At 38.3% G+C, this 23,065-nt stretch overlaps 1 protein-coding gene across 9 annotated transcripts in view; it reads left to right on the forward strand.

Annotated features, from left to right (window-relative positions):
* DCAF6 (DDB1 and CUL4 associated factor 6) overlaps positions 1 to 23,065 on the forward strand; it is a 158,033-nt gene that overhangs the window by 129,175 nt on the left and 5,793 nt on the right. For all 9 annotated transcript variants that reach the window (XM_044673605.1, XM_044673608.1, XM_044673606.1 and 6 more), the window contains 4 exons: positions 10,813 to 10,951; positions 13,962 to 14,118; positions 15,792 to 15,880; positions 17,036 to 17,141. In XM_044673605.1, coding sequence (XP_044529540.1) covers positions 10,813 to 10,951; positions 13,962 to 14,118; positions 15,792 to 15,880; positions 17,036 to 17,141 — 491 coding nt within the window. The remainder of the gene's footprint in view (positions 1 to 10,812; positions 10,952 to 13,961; positions 14,119 to 15,791; positions 15,881 to 17,035; positions 17,142 to 23,065) is intronic.

The raw sequence follows: 23,065 nt of genomic DNA on the forward strand, positions 1-23,065 counted from the left end.
CTGAAGGCAGATTTGAACCCAGTACCTCCTGTCTCTAGGTCTGACTCTCAGTCCATTGGACCATCTATCTTCCTCCTTCAGATGAAATTAGAAAAAATAAAGCAAGCATGGAGTGATGATAATGAACCAGTAACCACCTTAAAATAGCTCATTGAGACTGTTGTTGCCATTCATGGTGACACTTACCTGCAATTCCTGCTATATGGGAAGGCTGAAGCTAATGCATCATGGGAGTTTGAGGGTTTGGAGCTGCAGGAGGACAAAAGCCAACTGGTTGTTCACACTAAGTCTGACACAAATCTGGTGAGCTTCTGGGGGCCCAGAACCCCAAGACAACTGCCAAAGGAGAAACTGACAAGACCAGGACAGGAAAACTGAGAGGTCAAAGCTTCCAGCCTGAGCATAAGAGACAGCTAGTCTCAGAGAGAGAACAGCAGCAGTTACTCACCCAGAGACATCCAGTTCTTAAATATCCTCATGTGGATCATAGATTCTGATTGATGGCAATCTCTCCCCTCCTATCCAGCACACTTCAGTTAGGTATGCCCACATGAAGTACAAATTTATGTTAATACTCATTAAGAAAAACATAATTAGATAAATCTATTACCAAAAATACCATATTCCCAAACTAAATTTATTAATTCTCCCTATTTTGGATCATCTTCATCTATGTTTTTTTAAGTACTAATACCAGATTGCTATCTTCAAGATCATGGAATCTTTAAGAATAAGATGAGTTTTAAAAGATGGCAGAGACCCTTGAGGTCATTCCATCCCACTCATTTTATACTTGAGAAGGAATATGTCCAGCCTCTTAGAGGATTTAAAGAGAGGTCTCCTGTCTCCAAATCTAGTGCTCTTAGCACCAGACTGCACTGCTTCCTGCTTCTCTTGTCTGACATCATGAGTGATGGTCATCCTGGAGATATCCCTATTTGACTTCATAATTAATCTTTCTGAGGGCAGGGAAATAATCTCTCATAAATGCCCTCCCACAAGTGGAAGACATGGAAGAAATGTCCTCACCTACTGTTTTTCCGTTTCCCAAGTTCTTAACATTCTTTTCCTCTCATTAACTCTTCTCTATCTGCTAACATTCCCACCAGTGAGCTACTGTAAATCCTTATTTTTACAAAGGATGTAAGATAATGTGCAGATTCCTTTCTTTATTTGCCATGATTTTACTTTGATATAGTGCTTCTTACATCTTAAGTAAAAGAGAATCTTAGAAATTGGATGCAGTATGACACAGAACATTGGTTAATAAGTGGAATTTTATTACTCTCATTAGAATATAATAAATCAAATAAGATCAGTTAAGTTTTTTACTATTAAGAATCCCAATAGGGACCTTTTTTCTCCCTGTTTTTAATATAATTTTATTTATTTTGTTAAACACTGTCTAATTGCATTTAAATTTTTTAACATTGTTTTAAATTTTTGAATTTCAGATTCCCTCTTTCCTTCCCCTTGAGAAGGCAAATATTATGACATTGATTATACATGTGAAGCTGTGCAGAACATTTCCATATTAGTCATATTGCAAAAGGGGAACTTGTTTTAATGGATAAGAATGATTAATTAGCACACCAAATCTTTGTTGAAAACTCTATTTTTCTCCACATATCTATTAAATCTAATTTTTCTGGGACTTCATTCACCTCTCATCTCTTTCTTATTTATTTTTTGGTTTGATTTATCTAGATCTGAAAGAGGAATATTTATATCTCCCACTAGTATGGTTTTACTATCTATTTCCTTCTTGAGCTCTGTCAGTTTCTCCTTTACGAATTTGGATGCTATACCATTTGGTGCATACATACTGAGCACTGTTATTTCCTCATTGTCTATACTGCCTTTTATCAGGACGTAATTACCTTCCCTGTCTTTTTTAATCATATCTATTTTTACTTTGGCTTTGTCAGAAATCATGATTGCCACTCCTGTCTTCTTTTTCTCATTTGAAGGCCAAAAGATTTTGCTCAAGCCCTTTACCTTAAACCTGTGTATGTCCACCCGCCTCTACACTATGGCATTCTGCCCCCTCAGAGGTATATAGGTGACAACAAGGATCAGAATAGGATGGAGTACACCTTAAGGAGGAGACAGTGCTGAGAGGTTGTGGCTGGGTAAGGGCTGAAAATGGCCATGGAGAACAAGGGACTTTGAGACCTTCTCTCCTTCTCTCTTTAAAGTTCAGTTCACATCCCACCTCCATGATGCCTTCCCTGATCACTCACACCAGACATGATCTGTCTCTGCTCCGGCCTTTCTAGCACCAGGTTTCAGAGTCAGTCCTGCAAAGAGTGCTGAACATGGGGGTGGGAGACTCCTCACTTCATATCCTGCCTGTGCCAGGAGCAGTGACTTAGCCCTTGGGTAAAACAGAGACAACAGTATCTCTGAGGCCTACCCCATAAAGTTATGTGAGGATCAAGTGAGGTGATGGTGGCATCCTTGGCTCATATTAAGGATTTCATCTTCCACTCCCGTGTGGCACATCCCCTGCATTGTGAGTGCTCAGCCAGTATTTGTCAGAGGAGAGCACATCTGGCAGAACTCGGGCAATTAGATGGTCTTCCTCTCTCTGTTTTCTTTTGGCTTTACCTCCAAAGCTAAAGGCCCCAGGAGGAAACATCTAAGATCATAGAACTCTTGATGATGATTCAAGCCCTCTGATTTTTGCCACTGCAACAGATATTTTTGGAAATAAAATATTTATTATATCATGAAAAAGATGCCACCAACCAACTAGGCTCACACTTGCTTTTAAAAACTGAAAATTTCTTTAATAATCAGTACGTCAGCAAATTGTTCCACCTAGAAATGAGATGAAGGCTATATAATATAGTCTTACTAAGTATTGTGCAATCTGAAAGAAAAACTAGCAAAAAATGAAGAAAGAGGGGCTGCTAGGTGGCTTGGTGGATTGATGGACCTAGAGAGGGGAAGTCCTGGGCTCAAATCAGGCCTCAGTCACTTCCTAGCTTTGTGACCCTGGGCAAGTCACCCATCCACTAAGAATATTCTGGCCTCTCTAGTCTATGATCTTTCTCCTGTTATCTCAACCATGTGTATAATGATACCTTAAATTAGCCTTCCTGGTAGAAGTTCTAGTTACCACTCTGCCCTCGGGAACCAGCATTTGCAGTGGCTAGATTGCAGGTTTACATTGGGGTTATTAGAAATGCCCATTTATTTTACTTTCTGCTTGGAAAAAGTGCTATCATTTTTACTCTAGGTGGTTTTTTCCCCTCAGTACTTGGAGAGTTTTTTCTATCGTTGATTTTCATTGATTTACTTAATAAACACTTTTCTTAGCTGATGCAGAAGTAAACATTAGTCCAGGCTTTCTTGGTTATGAGAAATTCTTAATTTAGAGGGCTCCAAATTAACGTTGTTTCTGAATAGAAAAACTAAGCCAATAATCCATAAAACAAATAGGGGAGATAAAAGAAAGCTGTGTTCAGAGGTAGAACAGAGCATCCCTGACTTCTTTCCTGGATTGCCATCCCACTGAGAGCATTTCTTTTTCTTTGTCCTGTCCCCAGGGATGGCCACCTTCCTGCTAGTATCTACAACCAGTTTAATCCATTTCCTGCCCCCTCCTCCAGATAAAGCCACGTGGTGTTGAGAACATGAGCACAACTCGAAGCAGCAGCCATAGCACCTTTCTGCTGCTGGCATGGAGAGAGAGAGGGAATATTCCCCAAGCGCTGCCCCTGTAGTCGGGAAAACCCAAGTTCAAATGTGGCCTCAGATACTTACTAGCTGTGGGATAACCTCTATTGACCAGTTTCCTCAACCATAAAAATGGGGATAACAACAACCGTACTTCTCAGGGCTCTGGTGAGGATTCAGTTAGGTAATAATTAAAAACAGTGCTTAGCACAATGCCTGACACATAATAGGAACTGTGTAAAAACCTCTTCCCTTCCCTTATATAAACTTTACAAGAAATTTTTGTCCTTCAGAACAAATTAGACTTGTTCATTTTATTTTCTAAGGAAATAATTATTTGTAGGATTGCAGAAGTAGAAGGGAACCTTTAGTTTAACTCCAAGTAGAAGGAGGGGTTATTTTGTGGAATTTAGGAGAGAATGCGAATTTGTCAGATCTTTACAATTTTACCCACTTCTGAAAGCAAGAAGAATAATGACACTTTGCATTTGTGTGGTGAATTTATCAAGTTGCATTCTCATTAAATTGATAGGTGAAAAAAGTTCTATGCCTTTCCTAGATAACATTTCAGTTTTTTACAACCTTGACGTAACTATTTGTGCTGTTTTCATACCTGCTATAATTTCAGTCTGGTTTTTCTTGTTCTGTCTATAGTAGAGGCAGCTCTGTGGCGTTGAATATTGGTCTTGGAGTCAGGATGGTCTGAATTCAAATCCTGCCTCAGCCACTTACTTGCTGTGTGGTCCTGGGCAAGTCACTTAACCTCTCATTGCCTCAGTTTCCTCATCTTTAAAATTGAGATAATAGTAGCACCTGCCCCCCACTTAGATGAGTTGAGAATTGTTTGAGACAATATGGATAAAGTTTCTTACCACTATATAAGTATTGATTGCATTCCTTATTATTATTATCATAAGTGGTTAACTAGTCACTCTCCTTTGTGTATCCTGGAATATTTTAAATATGAAATAAATCAATACTTAGACTTCCCTTAACTTTTCATCAGAGACCTTTGTCAGCCTTTAAATCATTTCCTTTGTTCTTAAATTGTGGGGTCATAACTGCATTCTGGGAAAAGCCTTGCCAATGCTGAGAAACAAGAGAATTGACTGTGGTTCCTGCTTCTTAGGCTCCCATTTAATTTCTGCTTATGTTTGGGAATGTTTATGCTAAATTTGCATGATTGTACCTATTCAGACTGTTGAAATAAGAATGATATATTGATCTATTTTGAGCTCAACTTATGAGGTTTGATGCTATTATTTAATGAATTGGATAAAATTAATAATCAAATGCATTATTGAAAGGGTATGGGGCATAGCTATTATTTAAAATAGGATCTAAATGATAAAGATTGTGGCAGAGAAAGGAAGAAGCAAAGAGAGGAGATTAGGAATTTCAGATTTTAAGCTCTCAATTACAATAACGGTAAATAATTTATTAAGCACTTAAAGTTGACTCCACCCAGGGGAGATGTAGAACATTTTGGACCCTTCAGATTCATCCTGTTCCTTTTTTTTAACTATTTCTGGAAAAATAAATACCAAATTAAGTCATTACTGTTACTTTTTTTTAATAATAACAAAAGAATTGTCATTTATATAGCTCTTAATGGTTTGCAAAGCACTTAACTTACATGATCTCATTTTATCCTAAAAACAACGCTGGAAGATAGGTGCTGTTATTCCCATTTTACAGATTAAGAAACTGAGTCAAATACAGGCTAAGTAATATATTTGCCCTTGGTCACATATCTAATCAGCATCAAAAGTGGAATTGAAACCCAGCTACCCAATTTAGTGATCTTTTTTCTATACCTTGGAGTTTAAAGGCCCGAGTTCTAGTCCTGTTTTATGCCATTTTTATAAGATTTGTAACTGTAAGTGAGTCACTTGACTTTTCTGAGTCTCAGTGTTCTCATCTGTAAAATGGGGATTAGTGCCTTTTCTACTTAACTATAGAGTAAATATATGTAGAATTCATGTATTATTCCAGTGAAATTCATTTGGCAAGCTCAAGTACTGAAGTTAGGTTAAACAAATGGGAGGCCAAAGGGACAGTGGTTAGAGCAATGAATGTTCTGAGTATTGGGTAAAATAGCTTATTTGAAGTATTTTGTAAGTATGTGGTTGAAATCTTATCATCCTTATAGTATGGCACGCATGTCATGGTTTTCCAAAAAGGGAAGATCGTGGTGCCTGCCAACACTGTCAAGTCACTAAGCTTTGCTTAGATTCCTGACAGAATTCTAGATTGCAATTATTCATTTGGGGATAGAGAGTATCTGCAAAGAAAGGAGTTACAGAGAACCAGCATCAGGAGCAGGATACAGGAGGCTCACTTCATTTCCTTTCTTTTTCCAGGAGAGTGCTGTTGAAGAATATCTACTTGTATTTTAGCAAAATGTTTGCTCAAGTCTCTAGCTGATGGCAATTTGGTGAATTTAAAACTGGTGCCATGGACCTGCAGAGTCAGTCAGGGTTCTGGGTCACCAGGGAGGCAGCTTCTCTTGGTCCACATCTTGGACCTGTGTCTTGGGGCACAGGAGTGGTATCAGGAAGACCTGGGTTCACATCTAGTCTCAGATACTTAGCAGCTTTATCACCATGGACGAGTCACTTACTCTCTCTGTACCTCAATTTCACCATTATCTAAAGTTCCTTCTAAAGTTTGTGATCTTATGTCATTTTATCAATGACCGAGAGAGAGAGAGACAGAGAGACAGAGAGAGACAGAGAGACTCAGGTAGCATACTGACCCTATCTGCAAATGTCACAACATGGGAAGGGATAGCTGACACTGTAGATGACAGAGTCAAGGTCTCCCAAAATCTTCACACTATTAGGTCAGCTCTAATAATATGAATTTTTCAGGGATAAATACAAAGTCCTAAACTCACCTTTAAAAAAAAAACAAAACTCATTTCACAAGTATGGCAGACTCAGGATATAGCAGCCAACAGATCCATCAGCATTTGTTCAGTCCCTGCTGTGAGCCAGACACGGGGAATGCAAAGAACGAATTGGTGGCTACTCACAGGAGATTCCAAAGTTTGTGTGATCAGAGGAAACAAGAAGCAAAGTGGCCTGCACTCAAGGGGATGACCTTTGTTCTCCTCTGACCACTTCTGGAGCCTTGTGTCCATTTCTGAGGGCTTGGCTTTCTAGGCTATATCCCCTTGAAGGGGAAAGGAAAGGCTTTTTGCCCTTGAGAAACATTTGGAAGAAGTGGGTATTTTTAGCCTATAAAAGAAAAGACTTAAGAGGGCACCTGATAGATATCTTTATATATTGACAAGATTGATTTAGGGATTAGCAGGGATTAGACCTGTTCTGCTTGACCCAGGAGGAGCAGAAAAGGGGAAGTTTTAGCAAGGCAGATGAAGATTTGAAAGTGGAATAGGGCTCTTTAAAGCAACTTTAAGGTGGCTGCTTGTCAGGTGAGGTCTAGACAGGATCCTTGTTCAGTATAGGTTGGACTAGATGGCCTCCAACATCCTTGTCCACTCTGAGGTCATCTGGAAGCTCACAAGTCCGAATACTCCAGTGGTGCCCTGCAAGAGCTTAAAAGACTTGGGGAGAGTCTCCCACACATTGAGGGAGGCTTTTTGATAGCATCTGTAGGAAGCAAAGGACAAGACCTGCACAGGACAAGGAGGCTCGAGTGGGATGCAGTCTGGACTGCTATAAAGAATACACGTCATTGATATCAGAAATCCACTCAAGTTTGTTATTATTGTTAGTATCCTGCCTCCAGAGAGAGGTTAAAGAATTGTCAGCCTACATCTGAGAATTTTGGTCACCCTCTCTACCTGCCAAACCTCAATTAAAGATTGTGGCCAGTCAGTATTTAAGTAAAAATGCTTCAGATTAAGGAGAACATCTGAGAGCTATCCCTGTAGTAGGTAATCATTGCCACCAGGGAGTGCAGTTAGTCATTTGGCCAACAAGAATTGCAGATCTGTGTTTACCGTATATTGAATACCTCCTTTGTGCCGGTCACTGTGCCAGGTGTTTGGCACAAAGGCAGAAGTCAGACATTCCCAGCCCTCAAGCACCTTTCTGTGTCAGTAAACAAAATGCATTCATAGTCAGTGTGGTGTCTAGAAAAGCCAACCAAGGAAAAGCAAGAAGGCCAGTTTGGCCATATCGTTGTGTGCATGAAAGGAACTAATACAGAATAATGCTGGGAAGGTAGTGCCAGATTCCAATGGATTTTACATGCCAAACAAAGGAATTTGTACTTTATCCTCGAGGTAATAAGGAGCCACTGGAGTTCATTGAGCAGGGGAGTGACAGGGTTAAGTGTATGCTTTAGAAATAAATTCATTGAGGCAGAAAACCACTTAGGAGACTGTCACAAGGGCATGTAAGCAGGAGGGCCATTTGCAGGAAGAACAGTGGGGTGCTGGAGAACAGAGCAGAGTGTGAGGAGAAACCAGACCCAAAGTATTAAGTAAACAATTTTGGAGATGTTGTAGAATTGAGTTGTGAAACACAGCCGAGGGTGGAACGTGCCTGCGGGTACCAGAAACTGATAGACATTTTGCACTATTTCTTTAACTGAGGTGTGCATTAATGTCAGGGGACTAGTGCCGTGGTGGGCAGCTGGGTGGTGCAGTGGTAGAACACAGGGCTTGGAAGCAAGGGCACTCGTCTTCCTGAATTTCCTCCCCCTAGGGCCTCCCTTTCCTCATCTCGAGAATGAGCTGGAGAAGGCAATGGTAAACCACTCCAGGCCCCAGTTGGGCTCACCCAGAACCAGACCTGCCTGAAACACTTGAACAAGCACGGCCGGGCTCATCCCAGAGCTCTGGGCAGGGGCCTGGTCCGGTCAATGGCTGGGGAGCCTGGGGGAGAGGCCAAAGAGGCCAGCCTTCCTCCCACCCTGCCCCTGATCACTGAGGAAGCCTTTACTCTGGATTCCCTGATCGCTACCTAATTGACATGCCAATAGGGATTCTGAGTGAACTGACTGGTAAATAATGTCATGTTTTCTATTCCTTGAGAACTTTAGGGATGCCATTTTAGCCCTTAAACACTGAGGTTTTTTTCCTTCTGGGATATGTCTCCCAGGTTAAAGTGCCCTGCCCAGAGCTAGGAAGTGGCAAGTGGCTTGAAAGGCATGTGTATGACACACGCTTTGTTCATCTGTATCTACATACACACATATATTTGTAACCATGAGTTTTTCATCTTTTTAACAAAAAATATCACTACTGAAATAGCTCACTGTAGGAAACAGTAAGCAGTAGAGAAATACTGAAAGCAAACAGGTACAGTCAACTCAGTAGACCGAGAGCTCAAATCTGACCTCAGACACTTCCTCGCTGGCTGACCCTGGGCAAGTCACTTAACCCCCAAGACCCAGCCCTTACTGCTCTTCTACCTTGGAACAGATACACAGTATTGGTTCTCAGACAAGGTAAGGGTTTAAAAAAAGGTAGCAAACAGATACAGGAAATAACCAGATACAATCTAGTTGCCTTTATGAGCTGTTTTAATTTGGATCACTTTAATCTTATACATACATTTTGATTTAGATTTTCACTTCAGAATCCCCCTAAAATTTTAGCTTTGAGTCTAATGTTCCCCTTGGACCATGTGTACACCTCCAGGCCTTGAAGCCAGCTCGGTGTTCAGTCCTCTCCAGATGCTTTTCCACAATTGAAATAACTTTGGTTTCTCTAATGAAAGACTATTTTCTGGGACTAATTTGTGCTAATCATAAGAAATCTTTTTGATGGTATTTTTCCTAATCTCTCAACACCTCTCCTTTTAGCTATGTGTGTCAGATTCTAAGATACGCACAGAGATACACATACCTATACACACGCATATCAGTCTGGGTAAGGATGTACAGGATGTATTTCCTCAACTTCCACCCCATTTGCCTGGGTTCCTTCCAAGTGAAATGAAGTCATTTTGGAGACTCTTCAAGATTAAAATAATCACTATCCTCCCAGCTGGTTACTACTAACTACATGTAACTATAAATGTATATATTTAAATGTAGTACTTTTGCTAACATTCCCTTACAAAAAGCTTGAGGCAGTCACTTGATATGACAAGGGGGAGGCATTAGAACATTTTTGTGAAAGAGCTGGAATCTTTATGTAGAACATAACATTTTAAACAACAAACATAAAAATAGAGTTCTGAACAGACTTTCAAAGTAGTTTGTTGACAGTTCTCTTTGGAGAGGCATCTCTTCTATTGGATAAAGCCAAGACTGAAAAGGAAAACGATTTTCTTTCCTGAGCCCAGTCACTTAGCCTGCTTTTTTACCTTAGATAAACCTCAGTTAATTATGGAACTATTACCTAGGATTGTAGAATCATTAGAGCTAGAAGGAACCTCTTGTTTTATAGATGTGAAACCAAGGCCCAAGAAGATTAAATGTAAAAGAAGTATACCATGCAATTAGCTCCAAGTCAAAATTTATTCCTCTCTCTTGATAGCTAACCTATCTCTTCTCCTCATGACATAGACTTAAATACCCAGCACTACACAAAAAGCCAACATGGATCAGTGTTGTCTATTGTAGATTCAGAGCTGGATTGGATCTGGCTGTGGAGCCCATGCCTCTCATTTTACAAGGGAGAAACTAAGGTCCAGAGAGCCTGTCTTTTGGTTGAGCTTCCACAAGTAGGAAATGGCAAAGCCAGGACCCGAGTCCTCTAACTCCAAAGACATTTCTTGTCTATAATCCTCAATGTCTTCTATTTGATGCCTTTAATTTTCTAACACGGAAGATGGAACAGACTTTGTCTAGGATGTCTATCACTTCAAATAAACTGCACAGACATTTTGCCTGCATCTAAGTTGTGTCTTCATAAAACAGTCTTTTATAAGCCAGTGTGTCGCATGCTAGTTTCCTGACTTTTCCAACCAATACCAAGTCTCCCCAATGACCTCTTTAACTAAAAAAAAAAAAAAATTTGGTTTTAGTAACTCAACTAGTCTGAAGTAGTCTCCCTTGTGTCTGCTTTTTCTTATGCTTATGTTTGGGGGCGAGTGATTGTAGTACTGTTAAGTAAATGTTTTGTGATCTTTGATTTCCCCTCGTTCTCTGTAAGCTACGTCACTCTACGATGAACTTCATTCACTGTTTTCTTTACGCATCTAGACGATCCGCTGTTGCCCGAATTCAGGAACTCTTCAGGAGGAGGAAAGAAAGGAAAGAGATGGAAGAACTAGACACTCTGAATATCAGGAGGCCCCTCGTAAAGATGGTTTACAAGGGTCATCGCAACTCCAGGACAATGGTACCGTGTGTTTGTTGGGTTCTTGGGCAAGCCTGGCAGTTCAGGGTTTGGGATTGTAAATGTTTGTTACCCTGTACACGTTTAAACTATAAAGATTGTCCTGGCCGGATCTCAGGAAGGGCTGCACTGAAAAGGAAGCAGCAAGGTCCACAGGAAGGGAACTTGGCCACCAATTTGCCTGTCAAGCCTGCACACATCGCTTAATCCCTCTGGATCTCAGTTTTCTCCTATTTAAAAATGAGGAGATTGGACTAGACGGCTTCTGGGGGCCCTTCTGCCTTCAAATCTCTGTAATCCTCTGGCTGCATTCTATAGGCAGGAACTATTTCACAAAGTAATACTAAATTATGTTTGTATAATAGTTTAAAGTTCACGCCACACTTCCCTCACAGCAGCCTTAGGATGCAGGTAATGATGGAGGTGTCAAGGTCCTTTTTTTTACCAATAAAGAAACTAAAGCTTTGGAGGGAGATGACATGATTTCTCAAAGCTATAAAACTGTTTGAGAATCTGAACCCAGATCTCTCCACTCTTAAGTCTCTTTTTTCTAGTACACCAGGAACAACTTTTTGCATTCAGGAAAGGTTAATATAACATAATTTTAAATTGTAACCTTTGCCAATATCTTTTTTTTTTTTAAGCCTCACCTTCTGTCTTGGAATCAAAACTGTGTATTGGTTCCAGGGCTGAAGAGAGTGGTAAAGGCTAGGCAATGGGGGTTAAGTGACTTGTCCAGGGTCACACAGCTAGGATGTGTCTGAGGTCATATTTAAACCTAGGACCTCCCGTCTCTAGGCCTGGCTCTCAATCCACTGAGCCACCCAGCTGCCCCCCTTTGCCAGTATCTTTTGTTTCTATTTTCATAATGTAAAATTTACTTGCTCTAATACAGAGGGCCCAGTATTCTTTATAGTTGTCATTTGAAACTTCTGCATAATTTTGAATGTGAGATTACAATTCATAAATTCTATATATTCATTGTGTAAGACTTGATAAATACCCTCTTAAAAGTTTGTGCCAGGGGCAGCTGGGTGAAAGTGGAAAGAGAGCCAGGCCTGGAGAGGGGGATCCTGAGTCCAAATATGGCCTCAGTCACTTCCTAGCTGTGTGACCCTGGGACAGTCACTTAACCCCATTTGCCTAGCCCTTACCATTCTTCTACCTTGGAATTGATACTTAGTATCAATTCTAGGAAGAAGGTAATGGTGAAAAAAAGAAAAAAAGAGTGTATTTATAGATTATAATGAATGATTACACAAAGGAGAGTCGGTGGGTAACATAGCTATATGTTTTTAGGATTGAAGGCAGGAAGCTGCTTGAGGTAAATAACACCAATTTAATCATCTTGGGCTGCTAATTATTAGTGAAATAAAGTAGAAACAATATTCACTTTTATATACTACATGGTCATAAAAGGGGCAGCTAAGTGGCATAGGGAGAAAGATTGCCAGGCCCGGAGACAGGAAGACTCATCTTCTTGAGTTCAAATGCAGTCTTAGTTTCCTCATCTACAAAAATGAGCTGGAGAAGGGAATACCAAGCCACTCCAATATCCTTGCCAAGAAAACCCCAAACTGGGTCACACGAAGAGTCAGACACAACTGAGAAACAACAAAAATAGCCCCAAGAGAACGGGTAGGTCGTTCTGGTGATGGTACAGGGTTTTTTTTCCTATTTCACAAATGAGGAAAATGAAAGTGTCCAAGTGACTAAAAGAATTTATATATAGTTAAAGAACTATTGAATGATGAAATCAGAGCTTAAAACTAGGTCTCCCAACTTCCAAGTACCATGTATTTTCAGAGACCTGAGTTCAAATGTATACTTACTTCCTAGCCATATGACCCTGGGCAAGCCACTTAACCTCAGTCTGCCTCTGTTTCCTCATCTGAAAATGGGGAATAATAATAATACCTACCTCGTAGGACTGTTGTGAGGATAAAATGAAATAATATTTGTAAAGCACTCCGTAAACTTTAAAGCACTATCTAAAAGCTAGTTATCCTTATTGTTAACTTGGTTAGTTTTATAAGCCTCTCTTCTTGCCTTTTGGAGTTAAAATTCAGTTATAACTTCTTCACGGAAGAGAAGAAAAAACTGTCACTAGTGTAACTATAATACCTCCTAAAATCCACCATCTTCACTTATGAACAGCAGAAAACTTGGAGAAATTCTATATGAGAATGGTCGCTTTCTTTGAGTGGACTTAAAAAAAAAAGTCTCAATAATTGTTTCAAAACTTTACATTGTTTCCATCTAATTGCTTCATAAATGAAAGAATTTTGTATTCATTTTACTTCCTAGCTATAATGGTTGTTATTGTTCAGTCATTCAGTTGTGTCCAAGTTTTTCTGACTCCATGGACCATACTGTCACTGGTGTTTTCTTAGCAAAGATTCTGGTGTGGTTTGCCATTTCCTTCTCCATTGGATTAAGGCAAACAGAAGTTAAATGACTTGTCAAGAGTCACCCAATTATTGCATGTCTGAGGCCAGATTGGAAATCAGGTCTTCCTGACTTTAGACCCAGTTCTCTATCCACCAAGCCATCTAGATACTCAACTGCTGATCAGGAGTTTATCCATTTTTGTACAATGAAGCAAAAATATAAAAGCTGTTAGTCCATGCTTCTTTATTTTAATGTCTCAAAAATGATGCTATTATTTAGGCAAGGCAGATAGAAATGGAAGTGTTATTCTAAACCCTTTTAACCTTTATTTTTCTATCCCTTTCCCTCTTTAAATCTTAGCAAATGTCTATGTAAATTGTTCCCATACTGTCAAAAGCCTTTGCACCCATCTCCCTGATTCATTGTCAAACTGCCTGCTGCTTCTAACTTCCTTGTTTTGAATGTAAGAAGCAGGGCAAAATCTCAAACAATTTTTATTTTATTATTTTTTTCTAAAGCAGCATTTTATTTTTAGTTTGGGAATAACTTAAGTGCTGGTCCTCTTTTCCTTGATTTTATTGTTCTTTCCATCATATAATTGACTTTTTTTTTGACCCTGTAGATAAAAGAAGCCAATTTCTGGGGTACTAATTTTGTGATGAGTGGCTCTGATTGTGGCCACATCTTCATTTGGGATCGCCATACTGCTGAGCATTTGATGCTTTTGGAAGCTGATAATCATGTCGTGAACTGCCTACAGCCACATCCATTCGACCCAAGTAAGACTAATTGATAGGCTTAAACCTTTTATAAGATATACATTCCAAACTTTCCCTACATGAAAATAATAACATATTAAACTCACTACATTAGAGATAATTCCAATTTATTTATTTTTTTATTGTATTATTTTTCCTTGTTTACATGATTCATTTTCTTTCCCTTGCCTCTTCCCTTCTCCCTCCTGGAGCCAAAAAGCAATTCCACTGGGTTGTACAAATGTTATTATTCAATATGCATTTTCATATTATTCATTTTTGCAATAGAGCAATCTTTTGTTTTTGGTGGTTTTTTTTAACCCTTGTACTTTCGGTGTATTGTCTCATAGGTGGAAGAGTGGTAAGGGTAGACAATGGGGGTCAAGTGACTTGCCCATGGTCACACAGCTGGGAAGTGGCTGAGGCTGGGTTTGAACCTAGGACCTCCTGTCTCTAGGCCTGACTCTCACTCCACTGAGCTACCCAGCTGCCCCCAATAGAGCAATCTTTTGAAACCAAAACCCCAAATCCTGTACCCAAATAAACAGGTGATAAATCATATGCATTTCTACTCCCACAGTTCTTTCTCTGGATGTGGATAGTATTCTTTCCTCATAAGCCCCTCAGAATTGTTCTGGATCATTGCATTGCTACTAGTAGCAAACTCCATTACATTTGATCATTCCACAATGTTTCACTTTCTGTGTATAATGTTCTCCTGGTTCTGCTCCTTTCACTTTGCATCAATTCCTGGAGGTCGTTCCAGTTCTCATGGAATTCCTCCAGTCCATTATTCCTTTGAACACAATAGTATTCCATCACTATCAGATACCACAATTTGTTCAGCCATTCCCCAATCGATGGAGACCCCTTCGTTTTCCAATTTTTTGCCACCATAGAGAGTAAAGCTATGAATATTTTTGTACAACCCTTTTTTATATTCTCTTTGGGATAGAAACCCAGCAGTGGTATGGCTGGGTCAAAGGGCAGGCATTCTTTTAAAGTCCTTTGGGCATAATTCCAAATTGTCCTCCAGAATGGTTGGATTAATTCACAATTCCACTAGCACTATATGAGTGTCCCAATTTTGCCACATCCCCTCCAACATTTATTATTTTCCTTTACTGTCATGTTGGCCAATCTGCTAGTTACGAGGTGGTGCCTTAGATCCAATTTACTTTATACAACAGATATCTGTAGCAAAAGAATACAGAGAAATTGCAGAAGAATGTATTTTTATGGAATTTGTTCCTAGTGTAATGACTCCAAGAGGTTTCAAATGGTTTAGCTTTTGAATTCTCACCCAGATTGAGCCTCTAAGACTTCTTACTACTTTCACATATCTTCATGAATCTAAATAAGAGAGCAGTTAACTGTCTTTTACCTTTCATGTAATGCATCTCTGATTTTTGGAATCAAGCAGTGGTTGGGGGGAGAAGGAAAAAGTTGGGAGGAACTTAGAGAGAGATAAAATGTTTGATCACTTTGAAAAAAATTTTTTTAATCTAATCTAAAAAAAGTTAAAAGTTAGATAATTTATACATGACCTTGAAATTATGTCCTCAGGAACTTAAAAGTTATAAACCTCAGGAGTTAATAGTGTCAGTAAAATGAACTGACATAACTTCCAACTACATAATTAAAGTCTACAAGACACATTTCCAGATTTTACTAATCCATAAATTTATTTCCAGTTCTAGCCTCCTCTGGCATAGATTATGACATAAAGATCTGGTCACCCCTTGAAGAGTCCAAGATTTTCAACAGAAAACTTGCTGATGAAGTAAGACCATTTATTCTTTTCTCTTAAATAAGCTGACTTACATATTATTAATTACTAAAATGAAGCAAGTTATTATATAAGTGAAAGTAGATGTTTTTTAGATGAAAAAAGAACAAGTAAAATGCTAATAATAAAGACCAATAAAATCAAAGCAGAACCCTTTACTAAATGTAATGTTGCTATTTATTATATTTAGGCATCTGCTACAGTTAAGAATACTAAAAAATCATCCAGTCTTTTAAGCATAGGGCCTTTGGAAATAAGCTGTTACTTAACCTTTGTAATTATTTATATTTAATTTTCCTAGTATGTTTTTTATTCTAATTTTTGTTTAAAAATCGAAGAACCATAGTAAAAGAAAGTGTTTGAAGGATCTTCTCTATTATAAAGTAATCTTTTCTTTATGACGTTTTCCTGCACTGAACTCTAGAATAGTTAGTCAGAAGTCCTGTGCTTCACCAATTTCACATCTCTCCTTTTTCTTTTTTTTTCTTTTCTTTGCTTTGGTTTTGCCTCTTAGTCTCTTTTATATCATTTGTGGCACTCAAGGCACAAGATTTCTTAACCTCTTATAGAGGCTCATTGGTCAAAAGTATCGCCTTGCTCGGGATAGCAGTGGAGGAAAAGGATTGCTATAGATCTGTTCCTCTTTAGCCCATAGTATATGTAGCAGGACATTTCAGTTGTAGAAATGGAAGAAAACACCTTCTTCAAGTCAGTTTTAGAAATTGACTACTATAATTTAACCCTAGAGTGTCCATAAAAAGTCAACTGTGTCTTGGGCAAGAGCCCTGAGGATGCATCGTGTTGTCCCCTCTGGGGAATAAACCACAAAAAAAGTGAGGGTCTGAGTTTTGCCTTTGAAGGGTATGAGCAGCCCGAGGAATTGAGTTTTGCTCTTGGCTTTATGCTGTCCTTACGTGAGTATTTGTATATTTGATCTTGCTAGCTCCACTAAGTTCTTTGGCATGAAGAAATCATTTGAATAGAATCTAGGAATTGCAGGTATTTCCTCCATAAGCAGTGAGCTGGCTTCATTGTAAATTATCATATAGTTGTGGATTTATTTTTCCAATTTCCTTAATGATCTTCAAGGCTCTAATGATAGTTTTTGAATGTAACTCTGATCTCTTAAGCATTTCATTCACCTTACAGGTTATAACTCGGAATGAGTTAATGCTGGAGGAGACTAGAAACACTATTACTGTTCCGGCTTCTTTCATGTTACGAATGTTGGCCTCCTTGAATCATATCCGAGCTGGTAAGAGTGAAAGAAGGAATCTGTCTGTTTTTACTGTCACCTCTATGAAACATTTTATTAACACCTTACTGTCCAAGACATAAAAGAGATCATACTCAATTCTCATCACATATGGAGCTTTCAAAATAATCACAAAATAAAAGGCAAGAACTTCAGTTCTCTGTAATTATATATCCTTATAAAAACTACTCATTAGCCAAATTTCATTGATATTTATTTAAATTTCAGAAAATGTGTATTTTTAAAACTTCTACCAACTACAATTTCAAATCAACCAAGCAATTGAGATTTAAGGCGCATTGTGATGCCTTTCAGCAATCAGTGAAGAGGACCCAGAGACCTCTTTTATTTAACAACATTTTAAAATTCTAGGTGATAAATCATGAGGTTTGGTGACCTCATGCAACCAAAAATACATGTTACAGTCTTTGTTGAATCATGAATTGAATATTTATTATTCAGTAAAAATAAAATAAGGGTCTCTCTATTAGTTGTTATGAACCAAACCAAATTTGAGATAAGATTTTTTTTGTGGTCATTTTTTTAAACTGAATGTCCTAATGTGCAAGATATGATAGAAAGAGCATTGAATGTGGAGGGAAATATACCTTGGTTTTGAATCCAAGTTCTACTCCTTATTATTCATGTGACCCAGAGGTAAGTCACTTATATCTTGTAGACCTTATCTGTAAATTGAGAATAGTGGACTGATGATCTCTTAAGTCTCTTCCAAAGCTCTAAATCAAATAATCCTATAAAATAGACTGTTTTTACTTTGTGTATTGTCATGATAGTGGGTAAACTAGTTATTGGTAATATCTTCACCATTTGAAATTTGTAGCACAGATGGACAAAAGGGTCTAAGGTTAAATGTGTAGAAGCAAAATAGCTGTCCAGGGTGTGACATTTCCCCCATTTCCCCTTATTTAGGATGAATGTTATGGTGCCTTCTTCATAAAATTTATGTTACTAAAGAATATGGGCATCATAGAAGTAAGAAAACTCAGACAAAATATTCTAGGGGCCAGAGTTGGACTTCAGTCCATCAACAGGCATTTTAAAAACATTTATTATGATTTTTTGTTGTTTTTTTTCTTTCTTCCCTCCACCTAAAAAAAAAAAAGAAAGGAAATTCAGAACCTCCCTCTCCCACCCCCACCTATTATATAAGCCTAGTTAAGCAAAGCAAATTCCCACATTGGTCACTTCTAAAAATGTACTTTTTTATTTTTCCTATGAGTCCATGTCTCTCATGAAGTAGGTAGTATCCTTAGTCCCCTGGACTCATAGTTGGTAGTTTAGTTAATTGGAATTGTTTTTTTAAAAAGATTTGTTTTTATAATATTGATGTTATAATACAAGTCTTTCTAGCTTTACAATCTTCCCTCTTTGTTAGTTCATGTAGGCCTTTCCATGTATCTTTGAAATAGTCTTTCTCTTCATTTCTTAGAGAACTAGTATTCCATTACCCCTATATACCAGTGTGTTTGTTCAGCTATTCTCCAATTGATTTGTATCCCTTAGTCTCTTTGTCTTTGTGTGTGTCTCTCTCTCTCTGTGTATGTGTGTCTCGCTTCCCTTTCTCTCACACAAACATACACATATATACATCTTATAAATATTTTTATACATATAGGACCACATCTTCTTTCTTTGATCTCTTAGGGCTAAAGGCCTAATGGTGGTGTAACTGGGTCCAAAGGACATTCATTGTTTAGTAGCTTTTTGTACACAGTTCCAAATTATATTCTATTAGGGAGCCCAGTATAGGACCTTTTTTCTAAAAGTAGATACACACAAGTTGAATCTTCTTATAAGATTTCAGCCAGGGTCAAACTTTCCTAATGGCTAAAACCATATTTTGATCTAAATGATTTTTTATTCATAAAAGTTCCACTATGTTCATATTCCAGGTTTTGCTAAATGAGAAAATGTTCATTTTAATTAAAATAAGCATTTTAAAAAGTTTTAAATTAAAATGACCTTGGGGGAGGTCCTTTATTTTAGAATCTTTTGCCTTCACTGGTTCAACCATAACTCCATTTGATTATTATGAATTTTTTAGATAGTATTCTCAAAGCTTTGTAAGGACATTTAAAAAATGTCAGAACTGAAGCCTTGGGGTTAGAAAGAACATGATTTTTCCTTTTCCTTAGCAACCTAATGAACAAGTAACACTAATAGTCCAGTGATTTGTTCCAAAGACTCATGTATTGCCATATTACATTCTATTACTACAGATATTGTATAAATGAACCATAGAACTAGAGCCAAAAAGTTCTCTGAACCAGTTTCTTCATATAAATGAAGAAGAGACCAAGCTTCAGAAAAGTAAATTATAGAAAGCAGGCATGTTTTGTATGGATTAGACTGGAAGACCATTAAGGTTCCTTCCAGCACTGAAATTCTGAATTCAGAACTGATGTGTTTTCTCAGAATGATATCTGCAGGAGCAGTGGGTGGAATCTACAGGATCACACATTTTTCATTCATGCCTGATTCCTTGTGACCCCATTTGGAGTGATTTTTCATTTCCTTCTCTGGCTCATTTTACAGATGAGGAAACTAAAGCAAATAGGGTTAAGTGACTTGCCCAGTGTCACACAATTAGTGTCTGAGGCTAGATTTGAGGATAGTTTGTAGGCAGTTCTTTCTCTAGAGGTGGAGAGCACTTTTTTTTAGGACTGTCCCAGATCATTACACTGCTGATAGTAGCCAAGTTTTCACAGATGATCATTGAACAATATTGCTGTTACTTGTGTCCAATGTTCTCCCAGCTGTGCTTATTTCACTCTGCATCAGTTCATGCAGATCTTTCTAGCTTTTTCTGAAATCATCCTGCTTTTCATTTCTCATAGCCAGAGTGCTCTTGAAGAGATTTATTTTGTACTTTGGACAGACCAGAAGAACAATGGCATATTTATTTTATTGGTGATACTCAGTGAACAAGATTTCATTCAATATGACTTTGCAAATGGCATTTGTGACCCAGATAACATTATGGTGCGGCGAATGAATGAGAGTCGAGTCTTGAGAAACGAGCTTGCTCTCTTTTTCCTCCTTACAGAAGCATTTATGGAATGCTTATCCACGTAGTAGGAAGATTCTCATATTTCTTGGCATGCCAGAATTCAAGCTCTGCCATGAGCTCTCTGAATTAAAAGTCAGCCATTTCCCCCGTGAAGTTCATTTTGAGTGGATGCAGAACCAAAGAATGAGAGTAATATTAGCTCAAGTTCTGTAGCCACCTTACTGTTAGCTTTCAGCAGTCCTTGTTTCATGGCCCGAGTATCTTGTCCATGGTTACAGAGCTAGTGTCCAATATTGGACTTAAACCCAGAACTTGAGATTCCTTAGCCAGCAGTCTTCCTGCTGCCTCCTGCTGCTTCTTAAGTCTTTGATCCTGCCTAATGAGTTTTAAAGATTAAAAGGGCCCCTTGTAGTGGGAAAAGCCCTCCAGGAGGAAGGGTGCTGCCTTGGCTCTACAACCTTGCTTTGTGACTTGAAGCCAGTCAGTTCTTCTGTGGGCATCAGGTTCCTCATCTGTAAAATAAGTTTCAGCTTAGATGATCTCCAAGGTCTATTCTAGCTCTCAAATTCTGTTGTTTTATGATCTCAGAAATCCCTCCTGGGATGTTCAGGTATCTGTATTGATCCCATATTTCATACCACCTCCTTTTTTACTGTGCCTGACTGAGCATAAGGTTCTTAGGAGACTAAAAATATAGTCAGTCTCATCTTGCTTGAAAGGTCATCTCTGAAAACTAAAAACTACCTTCACACATATATTTAGAGCCAATTATAAATTATCTTTGCTACTAGAAAAGCAACAAAAACAAAGAATAATCCAAAAGTCAGTTTAACTCATCTATAAAAAATTTGCTTTGCTTTCCTTTTGGAGAAATAAGGGGAAGCTTTATAAACTTTAAAAGTTTCTAGAAATCGGGATTGTGCCTACTTATTTTTTATGGGTGCTGGCAGAGCCCAGACTTAGTAAGGCCTGAGTTTCCAAGCTCTCATCCCACCCTGCCACATTGAGTGCTCTGCTGATACTGTCCCATGAACCCTAGCCATCTCTTACTTTCTGGGAATGAATATAATTCTATTTTGCTCTCCTTTGGAAATCTTTGACCAGCCTGGGCCCCTTGAGGCAGTTATTGATGAAGACAGAAGAAAGTAAGGAGGTGTTCTTTGAGTCAGGGAATCACACTAAGTGTGTGGACACACTTTGGTCCTGTAGGAACTTCTTTATTGTAGTTTGTTTATTTACACTCTTGTCACTTCCATACTAACAGTGAAACCCTTCTCCCCCCAAAAAGAATCCTTTCTTATTACAGAAACCCTTAAGCAAAACAGATGCTTTGTCCTTCTCTGATAGCATGTGCTTCCTTCTGTACCAGGTTTATCACTTGTCTATTTAAAAGTGGGGTGAAGACAAGACTAAGGGAAAAGGACCTATTTGTACAAAAATATTTATAGTTGCTCTTTTTGTGTTGGCAAAGAGTTGGATATCCATCAGTGGGGGAACTGCTGCACAAATTGTGGTATATGATAGTGATGGAATACTATTGTGCTGTAAGGAAAGACGAATAGGATGATTTCAGAAAGAGCTGGAGAGACCTACATGAACTGATGCAGAATGAAATAAGCAGAACCAGGAGAACATCGTACACAGTAACTGAAACATTGGTGGATGATCAAATGTGATAGACTTAGCTACTCTTAGCAATACAGTGATCCAAGACAGTTCTGAGGGACTTATGACAAAGAATGCTATCCAGAATAAAAACTGTTGGAATCAAAATACAGATTAAAGCATATGTTTTTCACTTTAATTTATTTGGATTTTTATTGGGGGTTGATTTTATATGCTTATTATCTTGCAAAACATATTTTGCATGACAATACATGCATGACCCAGATCATATACTTGTCAGCTTCAGAAGGGGGACAGTTTAGATCATATAACTTCAGAAAACTTATGTGGAAACTTGTTATATGTAATTGGTAAAACAAAATATCTCTATAAAAATAATATAAATAAATAAATAGTGTAGTATACAGAATTGGGGGTTATAGTTTTTTCTAGCTTTGGCTGAGTTCCAAAAAGCTGTTAGAGGCTTTAGAGGAGAGCAGTTGACTGGAGAGCAGTTGACTGGATCTTCCGTGAAGGGAGGAAGTCAATGAACGAGCTCTTAGATTATCTAGCTTCAATATTGAAATTTAGCCTAGCATTGATATATTTACTTAAGAAATTATTATTTTAGATAGACCCTTTATATCTTCCTTTCCCAATACCACCCTGCCTTCCCTCCCTTACCTTAGTGGCTGTGGAGTTTATAAGGAGAGAAATTAGAGAGGAGTTAAATCTGTGAAGAGTTATCTAATTGACAGCATTATTTATAATTTAATCAAATCATCATTTATTCCCTTTAGATAGATTTTGTAAAACTGAGTAAGGCAGGTTCTTACTCAGATTCCATCTTTACTTCCCTTCCCCCACCTGAGGTTCCTGAGATAACTGATAGGGCTTTCCTTTAATCCACCTTCCTAACAACATCCTTCAAATAAATTAAACCCTTTGTGTTTCAATAGTTCTATTTAGTGTAATTTGTCTGTTAGTTATCAAGAGGGGAGAAGAGGGAAAGAGACAACATACTCTGGGCTCAGAGGGAAGCTGGGCATCCATCTTGAAAGGAAGGTGTTACTTCAAAATAGGTCCCTTCCTGTGAAATTAACTAAAGCCTGTTTGTTAATTTCAGTTTAGTCTATTTCCCTCAGCTTGTGTTTGAGTCTAAGTCCCAGTCTGTAAGCCTGCTGTGTTAGCCTGTTTAGTTTAACTTCTTTCTCCCAAGAAGATCTCTGTTTCCCTTCTGTGTTATACTCCTGACTTCAGTCCTATTATACCTTAAATCTCCTTCAAT

Source organism: Gracilinanus agilis, chromosome 4, assembly GCF_016433145.1.
Source record: "Gracilinanus agilis isolate LMUSP501 chromosome 4, AgileGrace, whole genome shotgun sequence".
In the NCBI taxonomy this organism is placed as follows: Eukaryota; Metazoa; Chordata; class Mammalia; order Didelphimorphia; family Didelphidae; genus Gracilinanus; species Gracilinanus agilis.